At 42.1% G+C, this 19,845-nt stretch overlaps 2 protein-coding genes and 1 long non-coding RNA gene across 11 annotated transcripts in view; all 3 read right to left on the bottom strand.

The window, feature by feature from the left end:
* Positions 1–1,652: 1,652 nt before the first annotated feature.
* LOC138215040 (transmembrane protein 79-like) lies at positions 1,653–7,374 on the bottom strand. Of its 3 annotated transcripts, none has more exons than XM_069176984.1 (5): positions 7,057–7,374; positions 5,460–6,166; positions 4,500–4,694; positions 4,176–4,398; positions 1,653–3,234 (listed from the first exon to the last, which is right to left on the bottom strand). In XM_069176984.1, the coding sequence occupies exons 2-5, from the start codon at positions 6,046–6,048 to the stop codon at positions 3,039–3,041; spliced, it is 1,203 nt and encodes a 400-aa protein (XP_069033085.1). In that variant the 5' UTR covers positions 6,049–6,166; positions 7,057–7,374; the 3' UTR covers positions 1,653–3,038. The 3 variants fall into 3 exon arrangements, with proteins under 3 accessions (XP_069033085.1, XP_069033086.1, XP_069033087.1); XM_069176985.1 differs by having other exon boundaries at positions 7,168–7,200; XM_069176986.1 differs by lacking the exon at positions 1,653–3,234 and having other exon boundaries at positions 4,102–4,398.
* Positions 7,375–11,157: 3,783 nt separating this feature from the next.
* The window catches only part of LOC138215037 (chromosomal protein D1), a 34,683-nt gene continuing 25,995 nt past the window's right edge, over positions 11,158–19,845 (bottom strand). For 6 of the 7 annotated variants that reach the window (XM_069176976.1, XM_069176978.1, XM_069176977.1 and 3 more), the window contains 3 exons: positions 19,261–19,343; positions 14,745–14,879; positions 11,158–12,956 (listed from right to left, as the gene is read on the bottom strand). In XM_069176976.1, the coding sequence (XP_069033077.1) occupies positions 11,432–12,956; positions 14,745–14,879; positions 19,261–19,295 (1,695 nt within the window). In that variant the 5' untranslated portion in view covers positions 19,296–19,343 and the 3' untranslated portion in view covers positions 11,158–11,431. Of the gene's footprint in view, positions 12,957–14,679; positions 14,880–19,260; positions 19,344–19,845 lie in introns of those variants that run through there. The other variant, XM_069176983.1, reaches the window with a different exon arrangement.
* On the bottom strand, positions 17,977–18,864 carry LOC138215043 (uncharacterized). The gene is made up of 2 exons (XR_011179683.1): positions 18,800–18,864; positions 17,977–18,706 (listed from the first exon to the last, which is right to left on the bottom strand). It is a non-coding gene; the product is annotated as an uncharacterized lncRNA (long non-coding RNA).

Here is a 19,845-nt window from a genome sequence, read left to right as displayed (position 1 = left end):
AAAAAGCTACCTGGAGTCTCCTTGCACAGGTCGCGACAGATCTGAGACCCCAAAAAAAAACACCTTTATATCAAGTGATGGGTTTATACACGGATGCACAAGACCAGCGCATGGGAAACTAAACCACCGACACACACCTAACAGAGTTTCACGAGTCCGACGACGGGAAATGTTGTAAACGTTGTGTCCTTCCAGCAGCATCCGTCGACCTGACCTCTCATGAGCTTTGCAACAAGAGAAGCAGAACGATGTTGACTTTTGGTACAATTTAAAACAATCAAATAATGGGAATATTAGAAATGGAATATTGATTTTCTGTTGGTGTTTTGGTCATTGAACTGACGCAGTCATGTTTGTTAGATAATGTTTTATTAGCTGCTGTTCAAAGTAACACTGGAGCAGCAAAAAGCCTCCGAGCTGAGTGAACTGGATGACGATGCGTTACAAAGTCCTGACGTCTTATTATATGTTCTTCAAGGAATTAGGGCCCGAGCACCGATGGTGCGAAAGCCCTATTGTTCTTCGAGGAATTAATTCTTCCCTTATTAATTCTTTTTCTCGTTATTTGTGTTTGATCGCCTTTTTGGCGGCTTTAACGTACTCAAAAGCTCATGAAACTTGGAACACGTCGGTATGACTATAGTATGACTGTTTTGTCATAATTTGGACGACATGCTATAGTGGATAGGAATTTAAAGGCAAATTATTTATTTTTTTATTGTCAAAAAGCGTTTTGTCCGTCATTTGAACATGAATAAAACAAAACCCTGAATAGGTGGCGTTAAACATTGAGTGGATTCCTGTTAAAGTCCCTCCTGACTATGACCTTACTTCATATCAAGAGTTTATACCTTACAGTTACTGAGAAAATCGAAGGCAAAGTTCACTTTTTTCACATTTTGACATTGAAATTTCCTAATTTAAAATATTCATCACAAATAATCTGTAATAGCTGGCGAAAAACTTTGACTGGATTCCCGTTCAGGAGAATCTCGACTATGACCCTGAGTAATATCAAAAGTTTGACTTTTTTTTTCTCATATTTTCGACTTTTTTCATGTTTTGGACGACATGCTATAATGTGACTTTTTTGTTCTTATTGTGGACAAAATGCTATAGTATGACTTTTTTCATGTTTTGGACGACATGCTATAATGTGACTTTTTTGTTAAAAATGTCTCCTTGCCGGATCAATAAAGTATATCTATCTATCTATCTATTTAAACAGAACTAAAAAAAAATGTTTAATGGTGCGAATACTATGGTCACAGTCGATAATAGTTTTAGTGCAGTGTCAGTGAAAAGGTAAATGGTCTGGAATGCAACCGTGTTTTGGTGTGTGGTAGAAAGGAAGCTTTTAGTGGAAAATATAGTGGCTCTCAAACTAGGGCACAGGTCCCCCCGGAGGTCATAAAGCTGAGACTGTTGGTTAGTTTATAAGTTGTTTATTTTTGTTGATCTTTGTCAGAAATAGCCATCTAACTCCTGAATCCTGACCTTAGATGACCCATTTTTATAACTTTCCATTTTAATTGTGCTTTTTTTTAATTTATTTCTAATCCTTCTTCCCCAGACAGATAATTAATGAAAGGTAATATAAATCGTCTCGGTCATTTAAATCTGAATCATCAGCTGCTGCACACGGTTTAGAATCATGTTTTATAATGAAGCTTTATTGAAGTAATTCAAGGTACCAAATGTTTATTATATTCCCTTTAAATACTCATCATTCATAGACTGAAAAAATAAAAAATCCTTCAACAGAAAGAAAAGAGACTCCAAAAATAGCAACGCAGTCTTCGCTGCTATAAACAAAGAAAAGCCTTTGATCAAAAAAACAAAGAAAGAAAAAAAAAAAAAAAAAAGAAGATGTATTTAACAGTCTCGGTTATAAATATAAAGTTTAAAGATTTACCTCTACCACCGGTAGTGTGACGAGAAAACAAAAATGATAGAATTCATAAAACTTGATGCTTATAATTCAACCTTATATAAAAAAAAATATATATATATATATAATTTTACCCTTTAATATTAGTGGTGTGTTTTGATGTTCCTACTTCTCTTTTTATTTGCCGTATCGTATCCAAACACTGGATGGATCTACTCGCACTGAAACTGTCGACTTCATCAGACCAAAAAAAAAAAAAAAAAAAAAAAAAGTTTAAAAGTGTCTAATGGCAGATAAATAGTACAAAATTTCCATACACGCTGTGAAAAGAGACGATCTTCAGAATACATGAACAGATTTCTTGGATGTGTAAACTTTTAGACTGACTCTTATTTTGTTTAAATAAAATGTGAGCATTCATTTCACCCACAACCTGGTCCGTATGATTGATTTCTTTGTCCAAAAAAAAAAAAAAAAAAAAAAAAAGTATCAAATAATAAAAGTTGTAATCCTAAAGATTTTTATTAAGGCGGACCCAATTTTTAACTCCACTTATGGTCACCATTTAGCGTATTTACATTCAGAATTACAGTGTTGGAGGAGTTTCTGTCGGTAGTGGTGGACTCATCGGCAGAATAGAATTCAGAGCAATTTCATGTCAATGAAAGGAGCCTCCGTTTACCATTCACTTCCATTCACACCGTCAGAGTTAGTTTAAGTCACTCCTTATATGGAACTTGCATCCTGCCGCAGCTGCTTCACATTAAAAAGCTTTTAACCTGTGGAGCGGCGGTTTCATCGAAAATGCTTCGACAAAACCTAATTTTTTAATAATTTTTGTCATCAGTATTTAATTATTTTCTACGCCGACTTCATTATTAAAAATGTTATTTCCTTAGCTGCACGGTGAACAGATAAGACCGGCTGATCCGCTGCTGCGTCCCGTTGAGTGGTTGGCTGCGTTATTACCACGGTAACCGCCGGTGTCGCCAAAAGTCAACCGGTACGGGAAGCTCGGGGATTACAACTTCCAAAAAAAAAAAAATAGGAGACCGTAAACAATGAGCCGAGTCGTCTGTCCGAGTTAAATGCGGCTTCGAGGCGCTCCAGGCGTTTCGCCCCTTCAGCTCGTCGCCGTCGGCTCCTTTCAGCCCCACCAGCGCCGCTCGGGAGGAGGCGCCGCCGCCGTGGGCCGGGCCACGTCGAAAACCGCCCCCTCTCCGACCGAGGAGCACACGTAGTAGAGGTTGGCGCCCAGCATGACCAGTATGGGCAGGAAGGACAAGCCGAAGCCGAGGCCCCGGATGCTGCTGCCCAGAGACAGGCAGAGCCAGTAGATGAGCCTGCGGAGCAGAAGAGGACACGTTGGGACAGCAGAGGGGTGCAAACGACGCTCATATTTCTGTTTGATGCACATTTTGTAAAAAAAATTAATTAATTTAAAAAAAAAAAATCGACTCGATTTGGATGAATAAATGCCAGATCTTTAATTGACATTAATTATGAAAAATACTCGTAGTGTCTCTCGGGTCTGATTTTTAAGCCGCGGAGGCGAACAATTTGGCGAGCTGCCGGGGACGGTGAAACGGCACGGAGGGAAACGGACGAGGCCGTTGTGGAAGATGGATATTTTCCTCGAGACGTATTATCCGAGTCACGGAGACGAACTCTGCGCGATTAATAAATACAAGATATTGTCTTAACGTCCGATGAGAAACAAAAATAAAAGCATTTGAGAGATTATCATTAAAGCTAAGAAAAAAAAAAAAAAAAATTAAAAAAAAGAGCACATCAAAACTAAAACGTAAAACTTGTAAATAAATAATTTGTGTAACCGTGTGAGCTACCGGCCTTTTATTTTTGTTTACAGCTCTCTCTCTCTCTCTCTCTGCTTCGCTCTGACGCTGCCGGCTCTCATTTGCATCGCCTGGCTCATTGTTTGCACTTCTGACACAACTCGCCTGTTTTTTGTTTGTTTTTTTTGCCCCCCCCCCCCTCCTCCTCCCCCTCTCCCTCCCCCCTCCGAGAGCTGCGTCCCCATTGACTAACGAGTTTTTCATGCGACGGCTCAAAAGAGGTGCGACTGCAGACTTCCTCCCGCGAGGCGTGGAGCGCGTCTGACAAACGCAGCTACAGGAAGTAAAAGATTACAAAAACCTGTTAAACATTCACCTACATTTTCCCCTCCCTCCCCCCCTCCCCCCCATGAGGCCTATTTCCTTATTTAAAATGACAGAATTATTTGTGAACGACACGTTGCCGGCGGCGACGAGGACGCGCGTACCTGCCGAAGACAAACACGATGGTGAGCAGCGGCACCAGCTTGACCAGGTCCTGGCTGACGTAGGACGCCATGACGGCGAGCTGCAGGAAGTAGAAGAGGAAGAGCGCCAGCGACTCGTTGACGTAGTGCCAGTGCACCGCCACCTCCCAGTTCACCAGTTTATTCTGATACAGCGGCTTCAGCACGCTGTAGCGCAGCCGGGCCACGCCCTGCACCACCACACCTGCGGACAGACGGAGGGGGGGGGGGGGGGGGGGGGGTCAATCGTCACCCGGCGCCTCGCCTCGGGGTCCCGAGGCGCCCGACGAACGCGCGAGGCCTTACCGAGCAGGATGGGCACGATGGCGAAGAACGAGCAGCGCAGCGTGTACACCACCCTGAGGGGGGCGCTCTCCAGCAGCGGCGAATCGAACGGGAGGAGGGCGTAGCCTCCCCACACCAGGAGAGGGAAGAGGATCCCCGCAGCCACCGTCGCCAGAATCAGCCTCAGTCTCTCGCCGCACAGTTGCTCACACAAGTCTGGAGGAGGAAGGAAAAAAACAAACATAATAATAATAAAAATTTAAAAAAAATACACGAATCACTGTTTAACAAAAGTGCGGAAAGTCGACGTCTGTAACTCTTCGTCGGGACGGGAGCGTGACCGAGAAAGAGATGACGACGCCGACCCCGAGGCGACGGCACGATTCGTCCCGGGACATAATTCTGCGTATTAAAATATAATTGAGGCGAAAAGAGGACAAGCGTGTGCTTGCGGGGCAAAGTGGGCGAGGACTTTCTTACGGCGTGAAAACGTGTTTCGGAAAAACACTTCAACCGACCCGGATTCAAACGAACGGGAATCGACAAATCGGATAAAAGTTTTCTGCCCATCACCGATATTCTCCTGAACCAGAAATCCACTCGGCCGACGTTCGTTTTCGGGCCGTTGACGCAAAATAACGCGAAATCCACGTTAACAGTGAGTTCTGATTTAAAATCAGGAGAGATTATGTCTCTCTTCTTCCCAAAAAAGAAAATAAAAACTGATTTAAAAAAAAAAAAAAAAAAAAAACACAAGAAAAGAATACTTTTAAAGAGTTTTAGAGAGATTAAGAAATCAAATCTCAATTTGGCTACTTCTATAAAAAATAAATAAAAAGCTATTGTTTGTCCTCCCCTCCAGCAACATTGTGGTGTTGGGTCACCGCCACGTGCACCGATTCTCCACATCACACGTTGTTTGTCATCTTTCTAAATATGGGCAGCAGGTGCATCGGCGTCCAGCCGGTGTTGGATACTCACAGTACCCGTCGTCCTCATCCGTCCACTCCGGGCGAAACGGCACAGCCGGGTCGGGCTCCGTCACCAGCCGGTCGGTCTCCTCCGCGAAGGGCCCGCTCTCCTCAGGGAGCTCTTGGCTGGACGGACACACTATGGTGACATGCGGAGTGAAACTCAGAGCAGCTTTCTCCGAGATCCACTTCGGCTCCTCGTCCTCCTCCTCGTCGTCCTCCTCCTCGTCGTCCCCCCACCTCTCGCCCTCGGGCATGCTCTCCCTCCATTTGGTCTTCAGGTCCCGGTCCTCCGACAGGTCCCTCTCCTCCGGCTTCGACGCTCCTCTTTCCGACCACACGCCATCCTCGGTGTCCGTCAGCGGCTTCTTGTCTTTGTCTCCCGGCCACGGCAAAGTGCACGGCTCCAGATGAGCGGAGCTGGTCACTTCTTCTTCCTCCTCCTCCTCCTCCTCCTCTTCTAACTCCTCGTCCTCCTCTACGCTGTCGTCGTCTGGCGGGTTCTGACTTGCCCCTTTGTGCGGCGCCGCAGTTGGACCAGCGGGCGAAAAGGCCACCTCGTCATTTAAATCTGTGACGACGCCACCTTGGCCAGACATCTTTTTAAAAGTTTTTAAATAAAGTCGTCGGACAAAAGTTTCTGGAGGAGTCGGCCTGTTAGCAGAGCTTCACTTCGCAGCTGCTGGGAGTCATTTTTGGGAATGTCTGTTGAGTTCCCTTTGAATGGGAAAAATAATACAACCATGTTTAAAAGAAACACCCATGTTCACACACACACACACACACACAAATCAAAGTTCACCGTTTATCGTGGGTGTGTTGCCCCATGACGTTTGTCATCACACAGTGCGTTTGAGTTTCTGAAGCTTTTTTTGTTTTCCGTGACGGAAGATCAAGAAAGTCCCTTTCAGGATGGCTGTAAATCACTACAAAATGGTGAAGACTAAGACTTGGACTCCAAACTACCTAAATAAATATCACCAACAGATATATCTGTTATCTCTGTGGGGAAAGAAAAAAAAAAAATCAACATTATGTCCAAGTTATTGGAACGAGATGACAACATCAAAGTGAACAAAGTCCAAATCGTGTTTATTAAAACAGAAAAGAATAAACTTTGGGGCTCAGCCGAGGATCGTCTTCATTGACTGAAGAATACTTTCAACATCAACATCAGAATATTGTTTTAAAAAAAAAATATATATATATATATATATACATATATATATATATATATGCACATGACAGATTCCAGAGACAAACGCAGCCTACGTTTACAATAAATCCTGAATTTAAACCAGTTTACAAAACACTTCAGATCTGCTTGCCAACTCGTCCTGCTTTCTCGCAAATAGGGTCGAAACGTCACCGTTTGTTGTTCTTCAAAAACAAACGGGACCCTTGTTTACCCGCTTCGTGGTCCAAAGTTTGAAAGGTGCGACAGCTCTTCCTGTCCTGCGAATAATCCTCCAAAAATGTCGAGCAGCGATTGAGGTCTGCAGCGGTCTTCAGGAATGTAGTTTCTGAGTAACTAAAACTTGTTGGACAACTTCACGACCGAGTCTCCTAATACCTCAGCGGAAAACAATATTAAACGGTAAACGTACCTGTTTTGCACTTCGGTCACATCGCCGGAAAAAAAACAACAACAACAACCCGTAACTTTGCGTAAAAGCTGTTACTTTATTCGTTTCCGTCAGGTGAAGTAAGAAGTTCACCTGGCAGGTGAGACCAGGTGTTTTGATTCCGCCTTTAAACTAGAGGAGGAAACACTTTCACATGTATCACTCCGCTCCCATTCCCACGCGGAGCTGCGCCCGCCTGCGACGCTGACGTCACTGCCTCGTTATATAGTCCCTTTCCGCCTCGAGAGCCAAAAACATCCGACGCCGCCGCACAGATCCGAAGATCGACATCAACTGCGGCTGACTTCGTTTGACTTTTCATGGCCGGCGAGAGCTGCTGGTGGCTGCAGGGGGAGAGGAGGAGGAGAAGGAGGAGGAGGAGGGAAAACAACAACAACAACAAAAAAGCTGTCGTCAAGTCGGACACCTTTGGGTGCGTTTGTGAACCTCCTCTTGTGACAACACATCCTTGATAGATTTAGAGTTTCACCGACGCGCATGACGTTACGTTTGTTTACATCTGGACACAGAAAAACTGTAGTTTCACATCTGGACACAGAAAAACTGTAGTTTCACATCTGGACATAGACACGCTGTAATTTTACATCCTGCAAGAAAGCTGTGAAAAGTTGTTTCTATTAAACATAGATTTCATTTTATGAGTCCAACACTGATGTAAACGGTCTGTAAATTTGTCAGTGGCAGCTCATCAGTCTTAAATATTGATAAGTTGTACTCTGAAAATACAAACCAGAGGAGGTTTTCCTGCTGTCTGATTGGCCTATTCTATCCTGCTGTCTGATTGGTCTATACTATCCTGCTATCTGAGATGTCTATTCCATCCTGCTATCTGATTGGTCTATTCTATCCTGCTATCTGATTGGTCTATTCTATCCTGCTATCTGATTGGTCTATTCTATCCTGCTATCTGATTGGTCTATTCTATCCTGCTGTCTGATTGGTCTATTTTACCTGCTATCTGATTGGTCTGTTCTAGCCTGCCTTCCCATTGGTGTATTCTATGCTGCTTTCTGACTGGTCTATTCTATCCTGCTTTCCCATTGGTCTATTCTATCCTGCTTTCTGATTGGTCTATTCTAACCTGCTGTCTGATTGGCCTATCCTATCCTGCTTTCTGATTCTACACCCCTTATACTTCAGGTTGCGTGCCTTAACCGACAACAGTGGCTGATATCGCTGTTTTTGCGTTTCATTTTTACTTGAGCTTATTTTCCATTATTAATATGTAGCTCCAAATAACAACATAAGTCACATTAGAGCTCCGAACACAGTGAGGTCTTTACAACAGAAAGTTACAACGACATAGATCATCTTACCTGCCTCTCACGTTCAGGTTTGTACCGTGAAACATTTCATCATCAATAAACAACATGCCAACACATAAAAATCCATCCAGCCGTGTCTCAGCAGCAGCTTGTTCATATAACTGCGTGGAAAACCCGTGCTGTGGTTTGTATTTTAAGAGTACAAGTGTTAACCTCATTATTTCAGGTCGATGAGCCGGCACTGTTCATTCATCCAAATATGTCGCTCTCTAAAATGAAGAATAAAAAAATAACACGCGTGACAGTGAAAGTTAAATATGAAGTTGGACAACATTTCTAACCATCATGCGATGTTGTAAGTCCAGCATGCGTCACTTTAAGTCAGCGCTGCGCCGCGTAAAGTTGACCTTGGCATTGCGCTGTATTGACACGCGACGGAGAGTCTGAGGAAGTTGAGACTTTCCTCCAAACCGCTGCTTTAAACTAACCGGTTTAAATGATAACGCTGTGCCGATGACTCGCTGTGTAGTTAGTTGCACCAACAATGATGTAAAAAAAAAATATATATATCATCTACGATTTGTTTCCCCGTTACGTCCTAAAAAAGGATCCTGATAAGACTGTGGCACCGCTCCAGAAGGGAAGACCGCGGTGACGTGACAAAGGAGGGATCAAGTCCGGCGTCGATCCAGAGTCGTACGTTTTCCCTTTTAAAGGGTGCGGGTACGTTTCTGAAAGCCAAAGTTCCCGGACGCTCCGGTCCGATCTCTTACAGCGGGGCTCCGGCCGGTTGAAATGGTTGGATAAAGATTGAATAACGATGGTCGAAACTCAACTCACTCGCGTGTGAAGAAAGTTCTTCCAATACTGAAGGAAACCAACTCGAACTAAAGCAAAGATTTTTCTTTTTCATACGACGAGGAAAATGTTTTCAGCAGAATCTGCAGACGTAACCAGATTTTGCTTTACTTCACAGATCCAGACTTGTCTTGGGGTTTGTTTTATATTTTGGAGTGACTCATCTGAGTGCGACTCGGGTGCATCAGTAAATCAGGAACGGGACGGGTGAGGGCGAAGCTGCTACCCGCCGACACTAAAATAGAGGAAATTAAAGGTTTATATATTTTGTCTCTATCATGAAGTTGTGTAAACATTCTGGAGGTAAACAACAATTGAAGAAAATACAAAACGGATCAAAACATCACACCACGCAGCGGAAAATAAAACGGCAAGATCAACATTTTATTTTGACTCGACCATAATCTCACAAATTATTTGCTTCTTGTTCAAAACACACAAAAATGCAAACGTACACTTAAAATGATTTGACTTCGCGAAGCCAAATTCAAATTCATTGTAATTTTTTTTTTTTTTTTTTCTCCAAACGTCGAGCCTCCTGCTCGGGTGACTCACAGTGGCACAATTTGGCGATTATAAACTTCAACCGAGAGTTGTCGATATCGGTAATAAGGGCGTACAAGTCACGTCGCTCTACTTCATACGAGGTACTTCTCAAGTAAATTGATGTTTGTTGACATTTGACATTGACATTTGCTTAATCATGATTTCGTGACATTCCCAAAACATTAAAAAAACAAAAACAAAAAAACATAAAAAAAACAAAGAAAAGGCTTCACAGCTACACTAACATTTAGAGAAAAGTAGTGAAATAATGACGTCAACTCATTAATGCTGAATGGTACATGTGGAGAAGGAAGTCTTCCTGTGAGCAGCAGGTAGGTGTTTGACACGAGAGCTTTTCGTCCTCTTCAGGAATGCATTCAACAGTTTTAACAAAGGGGCCGATCAGTGCAGGACAACGATGGTACATTCAAAGCTTTGGCAATTAAGGCAAAACAAACACGAAGCCATGATCACTTGTGAAATGGCGTTGATAAAAAAAAAAATCATGACATCATTTAGACATTATTTATCTCCAAAGCCCCTAAACTCTCCTCACAGATACTTAATAAGAGCGTCGAAGTGAAACACCGACTTACAGCTTCTGTTCGAGAAAGAAGAACGTCAGAGCTTTTTTTTTTTTTTTTTTTTTTTTTTTTTTTTTTTAATCTCAATACAGTTTTTGTCGTTAGAAAAAAAAAAAAAAAAAAAAAAAAAAAAAATGTGTTATTTTTGTGCAATAACACAAAAGGCTAAATATTCAGTCGTGGAGCATAAAAAATAGTTCACGTTATTCCAACATCATTGTTTACCGAGAATTTCTGTTTAAAAAATTTCTCGCGCGGCAGAAACTTGCTACAACTTATATTTTCGGCCATTTAAAAAAAAAAAAAAAGGAAACAAAAGGTGTGAACACAACATTTATGTATCTTCAACATTTGTCATATGATATGGAAAGTAAACCCCCCGCAACACATTTCACTTTTTCCCGGTGAGGACCGTTAAGACGGATGACAGAAATGCACAATGTCAGACTGCACTGGCGTAGACGCTTTTTTTTTTTTTTTACTTCTTAGTTTTGCTGTTTTTTGTGTGTCCTCCCTGCCCCCCCCTATCTTTCCAACATTTTCTTGGGACATTGTTTTCCTCCGAGAGGCCTGTAGTACGAAGCGGGATGTATGCTGCAGATGGTCTGCAGCAGAAGTTGCCATGGCGATGTATCCGAGTGAGAAGTGAACCGGAGCTAAAACCTGAAGTTACCTCGCCGACCGATAGATCCTGCTTCACAGCCCGGACCTCCGTAACCATTTCACTGTAAAGACTAAACTGACAAACACTACATCTGAAAGCTGAATGAAAACTGTAACAATGAGTCTATAATAATTACTTCCACATGCCAGCTCTAGAATAGTTTATTGGTACTTTTGCTTAGTTGACAGAAATAAAATATTTTTAAAAAAAAGTTAAGCACGATTAAAAAAAAAAGGTGAACAAGTTAGTCCATAAAACAGGAGAGCTGCTGAATATCTAGAACTAGCCAACAGACAAAGTGTTAAAAACATGTTTTTTTTTTTTGTTGTTTTTTTTTTCCTCCATTGACAAGAATGTATTCTATGTTTCAAACAGCAATTACTACAGCAACTTTTTTTGGTCAAGATCAAGATCGTTCATCAAGCCTGGTTACTAACTTCAAAGCTTAGATCCTGATCAATGAGAGTTTCTTCAGTATCGCCTGCGTGCTCGATGGGCATCGCCGTCTCCGTGCTGTCCTCCACCTCGGCTTCGTTTTCCGCCGCCACCGCCGCCACGGCGGCGGGCGACTCGCTCTCTTCCGCGGAGTGGTTGGGGAGCGTGCTGTCGACCTGCGGCTCGCTTCTGGCTTTATTTTTGTTGACGGAGCCCTTCGGCCGACCCCTTTTCCGCGGGGCGCTGTCTGCATTTTTTGCAGTACTTGGGGGACGGCCCCTTTTTCTTGGAGGTCCGTCGTTGGAGATTTGCGGCGTGGATGGAGTGCAACTCTTGCGCAGGTGAGCGCCTTTCTTAGACTCGGCCTTGCGAGGCCGACCGCGGCTCCGGCGCGGGGCCGCCGGAGTTCCCTCCGGCGGGTCGACGCGAGGGTATTTCCTCGGCCTTCCCAGCGGTTTCCACACTTTTGGCTTCTTCAGATCCTCAGGGGACGGCAGAGGGTACTTTCTTGGCCTTCCCCTTTTGGCCGGTTGCTGTCGGGGTCGACCGCGCTTCTTCCCTCTCGCGAGCGAGACGTGTACCCTCCGAGGCCGGCCTACTTTGCCCCGCACCTTATATCCAGTAGATTTCTTGTTCAAAGAGCCTTTAGGCCGACCTCTTCCCCTCTTTCCCGGCTGGGAGCCATCTGTGGCTTCTTGTTGTTCTCCACTCTTGTGTTCCAGATTTTTTCTTGGCCTCCCTCTTCCTCTCCGAGGTGTCTGCGAGATGCCATTCGATGTCTCCCCGGTGTTATTCGCCCGCACCTTCCTGGGCCGACCTCGTCTTCTTTTCTGTAAGTTTAGACTTCCGTTCGCTTCTGCACTCCCCTCACTGCTCGCCTCGTTCTCCGGCGCTGGATTCTTATCTCTTTTCCTCGGCGTCTCTAAACTGCCTTCATCCTCTTCCCCGCTTGTTAAACTTTCCAACTTGCGCTTTATCGATCCTTTGGGACGTCCCCTTTTTGGACCGGAGCCGCCGTTCGGTAAGTCTTCAGCCGCGACCTGCTCGACTGTGATTTTGCCGGAAGACTTTTTTGGCCTGCCTCTCTTCCCAGGACAATGTTCTGTCACAGGACTGTCCTCGCTGCCGGCCCGTTTCTTGGATCCCTTCGGCCTGCCCGGACCTCTATGAGTTCGTACAGAATTGTCGGCGCCGTCGCCTTCTGCTCCTCGCTGCTCTGTGGGTTTTGTGACGGCGAGCCGTGGACGCCCTCTCCCTCTCGGGGGCTGCGTGGACCCACCGTTGGAATTAGCAGCGAGCAGCTCTGTTTTGTTAACATCTGTAACACAAACCTTGAGTTTCTTGGAGCCTTGCGGCCTCCCCCTGCCCACTTTGACCGGACCGCTGTTGGACATTTCTACTCGGGTCTCCCCTTCATTGCTCACAGTATCTCCTTGTTCCGTCTTGGCCATCTTCGTTTCTTCTTCCATACTGCCGCCCTCAGCTCGGACTGGTTCTCTTGGTTTGCGCCTGTATGTCGAACAGAAACGTACAGTTATTATCTAATCAATCGACAGGTCATGCTTACATTTCACACATTTCATTTTCACCATGTAACTGGATATACCAAATAATAATAAGTCTGATCGAGTAGGAGACCAATATTGTGCAATTCTGGATTTTAAATTTCAAGAACTCGGAACAGGAAGACAAAAACAGTAAAGTCGTGCAATGCGACAGTGATAATTATGTTTTCCTTTAAGTAGAGCTGCAATGGATTGTCCATTAATCCAACAATTAAAAAATAACATTAACTGGCAACTATTTTGATAGTCAATTAATTGTTCAAGCCAAACATTTGATGTTTAAATTTGCTGCTTTCTTTCACCTTTACATTATAGTAAATTCAACATTTAGATATTATAATAATAAGATGATTATCAATACATTTTGTGATCCAGTCTGGTGGGCATAATTTTATATATATCAAATGGCACTTGTAATTATGGATAGACATTTTATTCTGACCTCCTGATTGACGGCCTCATATTTTATTAGTTATCGACATAGTAGAGGAGACTTTTCTTGTACATGATATATTAATAAGTACGTTTGGGCACTACAGACAAAATCAAATATCAAATTTTTTTTTTGGATCAAATACCTGCAACGATATTGTGGGGATGAGTACTGAAGCTTTCATGAAGTGTTTGCACGTTGACATTTTTGATAAATAATCATCAAGAATGTGGATAAATTAATAATAATCCCGGGCAAATAATACAACATCTAGAACAGCGTGGAAAGTTCACAAAATCCCATCAATTTACCGTCACGAAGTCATGTCTGTTTACCGTAATACAACAATATTACCCCGATATGATAACCTAATTATCATTTTCTTAAAAAAGGTCATCATTATGACGAGTTTATTTTTTTTATAATGTATTTTTAAACACGCACATTATTCATATCCTAGAAATTAAAGCTGTCCAATGCTTTACTGATGTCCTGACCGGTTATAAACATTCTCCATTATGAAAATCACATTTTAGCCTGAAATCTGAAATCATACTGTTGCTAAAAAAGGAAATGGAGACAATTATAATATTATAAAAAAAAAAAATTTAGTCTGCATTATGTTCCGGTGGACATTTAGTAAACAGCCCCTTGAGGTCAAAATCAATTTCACTGTTAACATGTCCATGTGGGTAAGAAGAAGAAGAAGAAAAAAAAAAAGGAGTGAAAAATGGTTAAAATTCAGGATTTAAAAAAAATATATTTTTTAAAAATGCAGTTAATTTGAAGTTAAATAGGAATAATGACGCCAGACTCGGCGCGGTTGTATTTTATTGATGGGGGCTACGTCTATTTTCTGGACCACAATTTCGTAACCGCGGGAAAGTAAAACCGTTAAAAAAATAAATAAATAAAAAAAAGTGCCGACACGTCCGATCAATAATGTGCACAGTGAACGTCGGAGGGTGGGTGGGGGGGACATTTAACCTCGCGTTTTCTAAGCTGCATATTTACAGATATAACACATTTGCAACTCGGAATAAACCCTTGCACCCTTGACTGTAACGTAAAAGCGCACTAAATTAAAACAACTGCGGAGCAGATTGTTTTCCAGGTGATAGTCAGCTTCAAAAAAAAAAATAAAAAAATAAAAAAAAATATCGACGCAGCAAAGGAGCAGCTCGTGCCGCGCGGCAGGTACAAACTCCGCCGTCACCGGAGGTGCGTGTCTCACCTTAAACAAATCCGCAGTGTTGTTTGAGCTTAATTTTTCATATCACGTTGATTCAGTGGTCCTACCGTGACGTGAAAATGCGTTTATTGTTGCTGTTGATGGCTGTTGAATTTTGCGACCGTTTCCGGCCGTCCGTGACGTTTAGGAGGCTCTGAAGGAAACGACAGCGTCGAGCTTCAGTTCCGCCCCAGCTCAGCCGCCTAAAAAATAAACAAACAAAAAAACTCACTCTTATTCAAGTGCAGTTTTTTTTTCTATTTAACTTTTAATCATATAATTATTTTTTTTTTGGTTCAATACACGTTCAACTTTCAATCTGTGTTTAATTTTGAGAATGGTTTTGACGTGTACGGAGTATACTATATTAATATATTTGTTTGGCATACAATGCACCTACTCTTGCTTTTCTTATTGTGAGCAGTGTTTAACTGTGTTAAACTGTGCAGGGGCTGCTTTCATAAGCAGCAACTGAGCAGCAAAAAATACGTTTTTTTTATGAGGTGTTGGAGCAAACACTAATTCTGGCTTGTTTAAACTCTCACAACATACTTTTTTCTAGAAGAAAACCAGCAGCTGTCAAATAAATTACATGATTTATCTTACAGTATTTGCCTCTAACATGTACAGCAGTGGAGTAAATGGTTTCACTATATACTCAAACAAACTAATTTATTGGTTTTTTTTTAGACTTAGACTTTAGACTTTATTAATCCCACAGTGGGGAAATTTGGTCGTCACAGCAGCATAGAAACACAAAAAGGTGCACACAATAAGAAACAATTACAAATATGTGTGCATAAAATAAGATAGACAAAATAATTATTTTAGAAAAAAATATGAGCAATGAATAAATACACACACACACACATCTTATTTAATTAAAATTGGAGTATTTTACTACAATAACTGTTGCCACTATAGACTGTTGCCATCTAAACTAAGTACTGTGAGTGTGGTTCAGGTCTGCCCCCTACAGGCCAACCTGTTTAGTATAAATAATTATAATTATTGGACATTGGTGCACAGAAGGGCAACACATTATGTGTAACATGTACAATAGAGACATTAATGTAACCATGTAGCACTCTATGCAAAGAAACATGTCACTAATCTGATAATAAAGTACTAGAAATAACATTTAATATTAATAATAGTACAAGAAAAGTGCTGATGTTTGCCACAACATTACAAACAGTAAAGTAAATTACAGAACCCTGTGTGAAGAAGAATTGAATCAATTTGTGAACAGGAATTTAATTAATGTCAAAGATGTGTGTGTGTGTGTGTGTGTGTGTGTGTGTGTGTGTGTGTGTGTGTGTGTTCTGTCTGTGTGTGCACAGCTGCGTTCAGTTAAGTCCACGTGCAGAAACAGGTGGGTTCCGTGGCTTTTTCTGAAGAGAAAGAGAAGTCCTTTTTAAGTTGTATGCTCATCACATGATGATTTAAAGGCTATAGAGTAAAATGTCAGCTTATGATTAGTTCTTTTAGTGGGAAGATTACCAAAAACTTGAGCTGTGTTGAGGGAAGGGAGTCTTTGTTGCAGCAGATTGCATCACAGATTGTGCACGAGTGCAATTATATTTTTGGTTCCTCGTATGTACATGATACAAAACAACAACAAAAAAAGGGCTGTAAGTATATTTCAGTGCAAAGTTACATTTTATTTTCATGGCTGTTAAAGAATGACAAATGAAAGGAACAAAACAAACCCTTAGTCACTGTACACTGTACACTAAGGTGTTTAGCTGCTGCAGTCTTACCTTATCTGGATCAACCAGTTTATGCTGGCTATTGTTAGCAAGGACTTTGTTTTATTTCTCCAGTTGCAGTGCTGTTCAACCATCATCATTATTCCCCTTTTTCTGTAATTGCTTCTTGTGGTCACAGTAAATTTATGAGTTGACTAGAGGTTTTGCCATTGAATTAATAAGTATGAAATAGATATTTTTCAGTCTCAAAGTTTTCTTACATGCAAATACATAAAGTGCAAGCACATGAAAATTGTGTTTAGTACAATACCTAAATATAAGTACCTTTATATATACACTCAAAGGTAGCCTGCCTAACTGTATGATTAAAAAAGACAAGCCATTAACCCACCAAAGACAGCCCTAATTCTTATCTAAATAGGGTGTAAGTGATGTATCAGCTTTATGGATCCCGTGCAGGGAAAAGTGTCACCGCAGCAAAAGTACAAGATGCATAATAAATAACTTGATTAAAAATAAATTATAACATGCCTGCTATAAAAAAATTAAAAAAAAAAGGGCTGTGTGATGACCACAAATGGAAGCAATATTCTACATATCAATACGAGTATGGTTGTGGATAATCAGAAGCTAATGTGTCGTATTTCAGATAGTCTGTCAGTATCACTCGAGCTGAGTTTATTCCACATTTTCACTTTGTTAAACTCTCTCTGGTCTTTATGGCGCCTTAAACAGGAACCACACTGACATGAAAGGCTAGAAAAAAAAAAAAAAAGGCAAATTAGAGAGTGGCAGATTATGTTGAACTGAGTAGTTGGGTGCGGGGGTGGAGTGTGAGGTAAGGGCAGAGTGATGAGGTCATCGTCAATAAGAAGAATGCAGCAGAAGAAAAAGAAGTATGCAAATGTGTTGAGATGTGTGTGTGTGAGGAGGCGAGCGACAGACCGACAGAAAGAGAAGCTGTCAGCTCAACAGAGGCAAGGAGATGCTGAGAGAAAATGACAGAAATGGCCAGAGGAAAGGAAAGAAGCGTTTGAGAGAGACAACCCCTGAGAGACTGCGCGCTGAACCCGCTGCCCCGTCTCAACCCTCCTCCTCCTCCTCCTCCTTCTCTTCCTCCTCCTCCTCCTCCCTGCCTGTGTGCTTTGCCATGGTTACCAGACGGGGCTCCCAATGCAGCCAGTTAATGTGTTTTTCAGCAGCAGGAGCGAGCTGGGTACTAATGTGTCTCAGTCTGTCTCCTGCACAATCAATGTCAACTGTCCTGGGATGCATAAACACACAGAGGGCGGAGAGCCAGGGAACACTGAGCCACCCTGGCCGAGTGTCAGGGCGAGAGCCTGAAAGAGGGCCACGTCACTCCAAATATATTCACCTCAGAAGTTGAACTCGTCTTCCCTGCAGGAGCCTGTTGAACTTCACTAACTTAACTAAAAAGTTCATCTTATTTCACGTATTATGTACCCCACGCTGCTTGTGTGCCACAAGATACCAGCAAGGCCAGTCAAAGAACTCGTTTTATTACATTTTATTTTGCAATATAATTATTTATAGGATTTAGGTCATATTTCACAAAAACAGTACAAGGTTATTATTTTGACCGTTTGCTCAGTTTTATTGTCACATTGTTAAATAATGAAAAGAAACATCCAGAACAAAGTGCAAATCATTCATCCACACGACCAGTCGGTTCATCTGTTGGTCCAGCAACAGAAAGTTATTCTGGTAAATAATCAGTTCATTGATTGGGTTATTTTTCAAGCAAAAATGCTCAGTTTCGGACTGCAGGACAAAACGAGCCATCTGAATAATCCTCTTTTAGCTCCTGGAAACTGTGATGAGGATCCCCTACTATTCTGTGCCTTTTAATTAACCCAATCAGCAGATTTAAAGGCAGCAGAAATAAACAATGATCACTTGATGCAGCCTTTTTACATTTTTTTTCTCAGCAAATTATTTTCTTCAAAACTATAACATATCATTTTCCGGTAGTGTGACGACCTTTAAAATATCTGCATCGTTGTCAGCCCTGTCTCATGATTACCGGTCTAGAGTGGTGTAGTTCTCAGTCTCTGGAAACCAAGAATCCCATGTGAATCATATATCGGGGTCACGACCCTTGGCTGTCTTTTTATTGAAACGTGAACGTATTCAGCGCACAAAGCCGGCCAAGAGGTACGGCCCCCTCCCGAGAACCACACTGGTCTCTCCTCGGCTTTCCACGAGGTGTGGAAAGTTTGGGGAATTCTCTCCAGATGAGCGGACGCAGTCCAAACGTCTTACTGTGTGACGGTTCTGAGTTCATTTCTTACGTGGAGCTAAAAAAATAAATACAAATTTTAAAAAAAATAAATATATATATATATATTTCTGATATCTGTGAATGTCATGATTTAAAACATATCACTTACAAAGGCTGATGTTTTGTTTTGGTCTAAAACCACGAAATGTTTTGGCCTTCAGATGTAAATGCACGCCACCTTGTTCCCAAGGACCTCACCTGTGACCTTTCATATCATCACAGGTTAAGGGTCTCAGGGACGAAGAAGCACACCAAAGGGAGCAGCTGATGCTCGGCAGTGAAACCAGCCTCGTCCGCAGGTAAAATCCAACAGTGTCATTAATATTGCAGGAAGTTATGATATTTTTTACACGGTGAACTACTTCATGAGGTATGAGGTTGTTGCCTTATGTATTTCAGAGTTAATATGTCATTTTGTTCATGTTATTTTGTCATATAAGCTGAGCAAAATTAAGTCTGACTATTAAACCTGCACTTCAATTAGAAATTGAATTCCTAAAAGATACGTAGCATCTTATACTTTAGGAGAAATACAGCTCTAAAATGAAGGACGTCACATGGGGTGATTACCGTTGTTTGTTAACGATGTCGATGCCGTCCGACATGAAATATTTTGTCTCGTCACGTCTGCACAAACCGGACCGGATCACGTCCTGTGAAAAGAGACAGAATAAGTTAGAGCACACAGTTCAATACCTACATATCCGTTATTTTCACGGTATTTATTTTCATTTTTAGGGCCCATCCAATGTCCTTTCTCCTGACGTAGCTGGTGCCTGTTATTCAGTGCAGGTCTGTGCAGTTACACATTGAAACAAAATGCCCCCTGCTGGCAGACACATAGACAAAGCATTTAAAGACAGACACACACACACACACACACACACACACACACACACACACACACACACACACACACACACAAGAGAAAAAAAAAATCCTCAAATTTAATGAATAAATCAAGATTTGCAGATGCAATGAACATCTGGCCTGTATGAGCTCAAACACAGCGGCCATACATTTCATAGGCACGTTCGCGCACACACACACACACACACACGCGCGCGCGCTCGCACGCACACACACACACACACACACGTTGACTTTTTGCTTGTACAATGTGTACATACATGTAACATCCACAGACAGCTGTGG

Source organism: Embiotoca jacksoni, unplaced genomic scaffold (genome assembly GCF_022577435.1).
Source record: "Embiotoca jacksoni isolate LCO1_2020_lvr unplaced genomic scaffold, fEmbJac1.0.p SCAF_7, whole genome shotgun sequence".
Classification (NCBI taxonomy): domain Eukaryota; kingdom Metazoa; phylum Chordata; class Actinopteri; family Embiotocidae; genus Embiotoca; species Embiotoca jacksoni.
The sequence above is the reverse complement of the archived record's forward strand: the minus strand, read 5'-3'. Positions and strand labels throughout refer to the sequence as shown.

Coding starts and splice junctions, on each gene's coding strand:
- LOC138215040 (XM_069176984.1), bottom strand. CDS start 6,048: ATGTCTGGCCAAGGTGGCGTCGTCACAGATTTAAATGACGAGGTGGCC. Junction 4,695..5,459: donor GGATGAGGACGACGGGTACT/GTGAGTATCCAA, acceptor TTCCTCCTCCAG/ACTTGTGTGAGCAACTGTGC. Junction 4,399..4,499: donor CATCGTGCCCATCCTGCTCG/GTAAGGCCTCGC, acceptor GTCTGTCCGCAG/GTGTGGTGGTGCAGGGCGTG.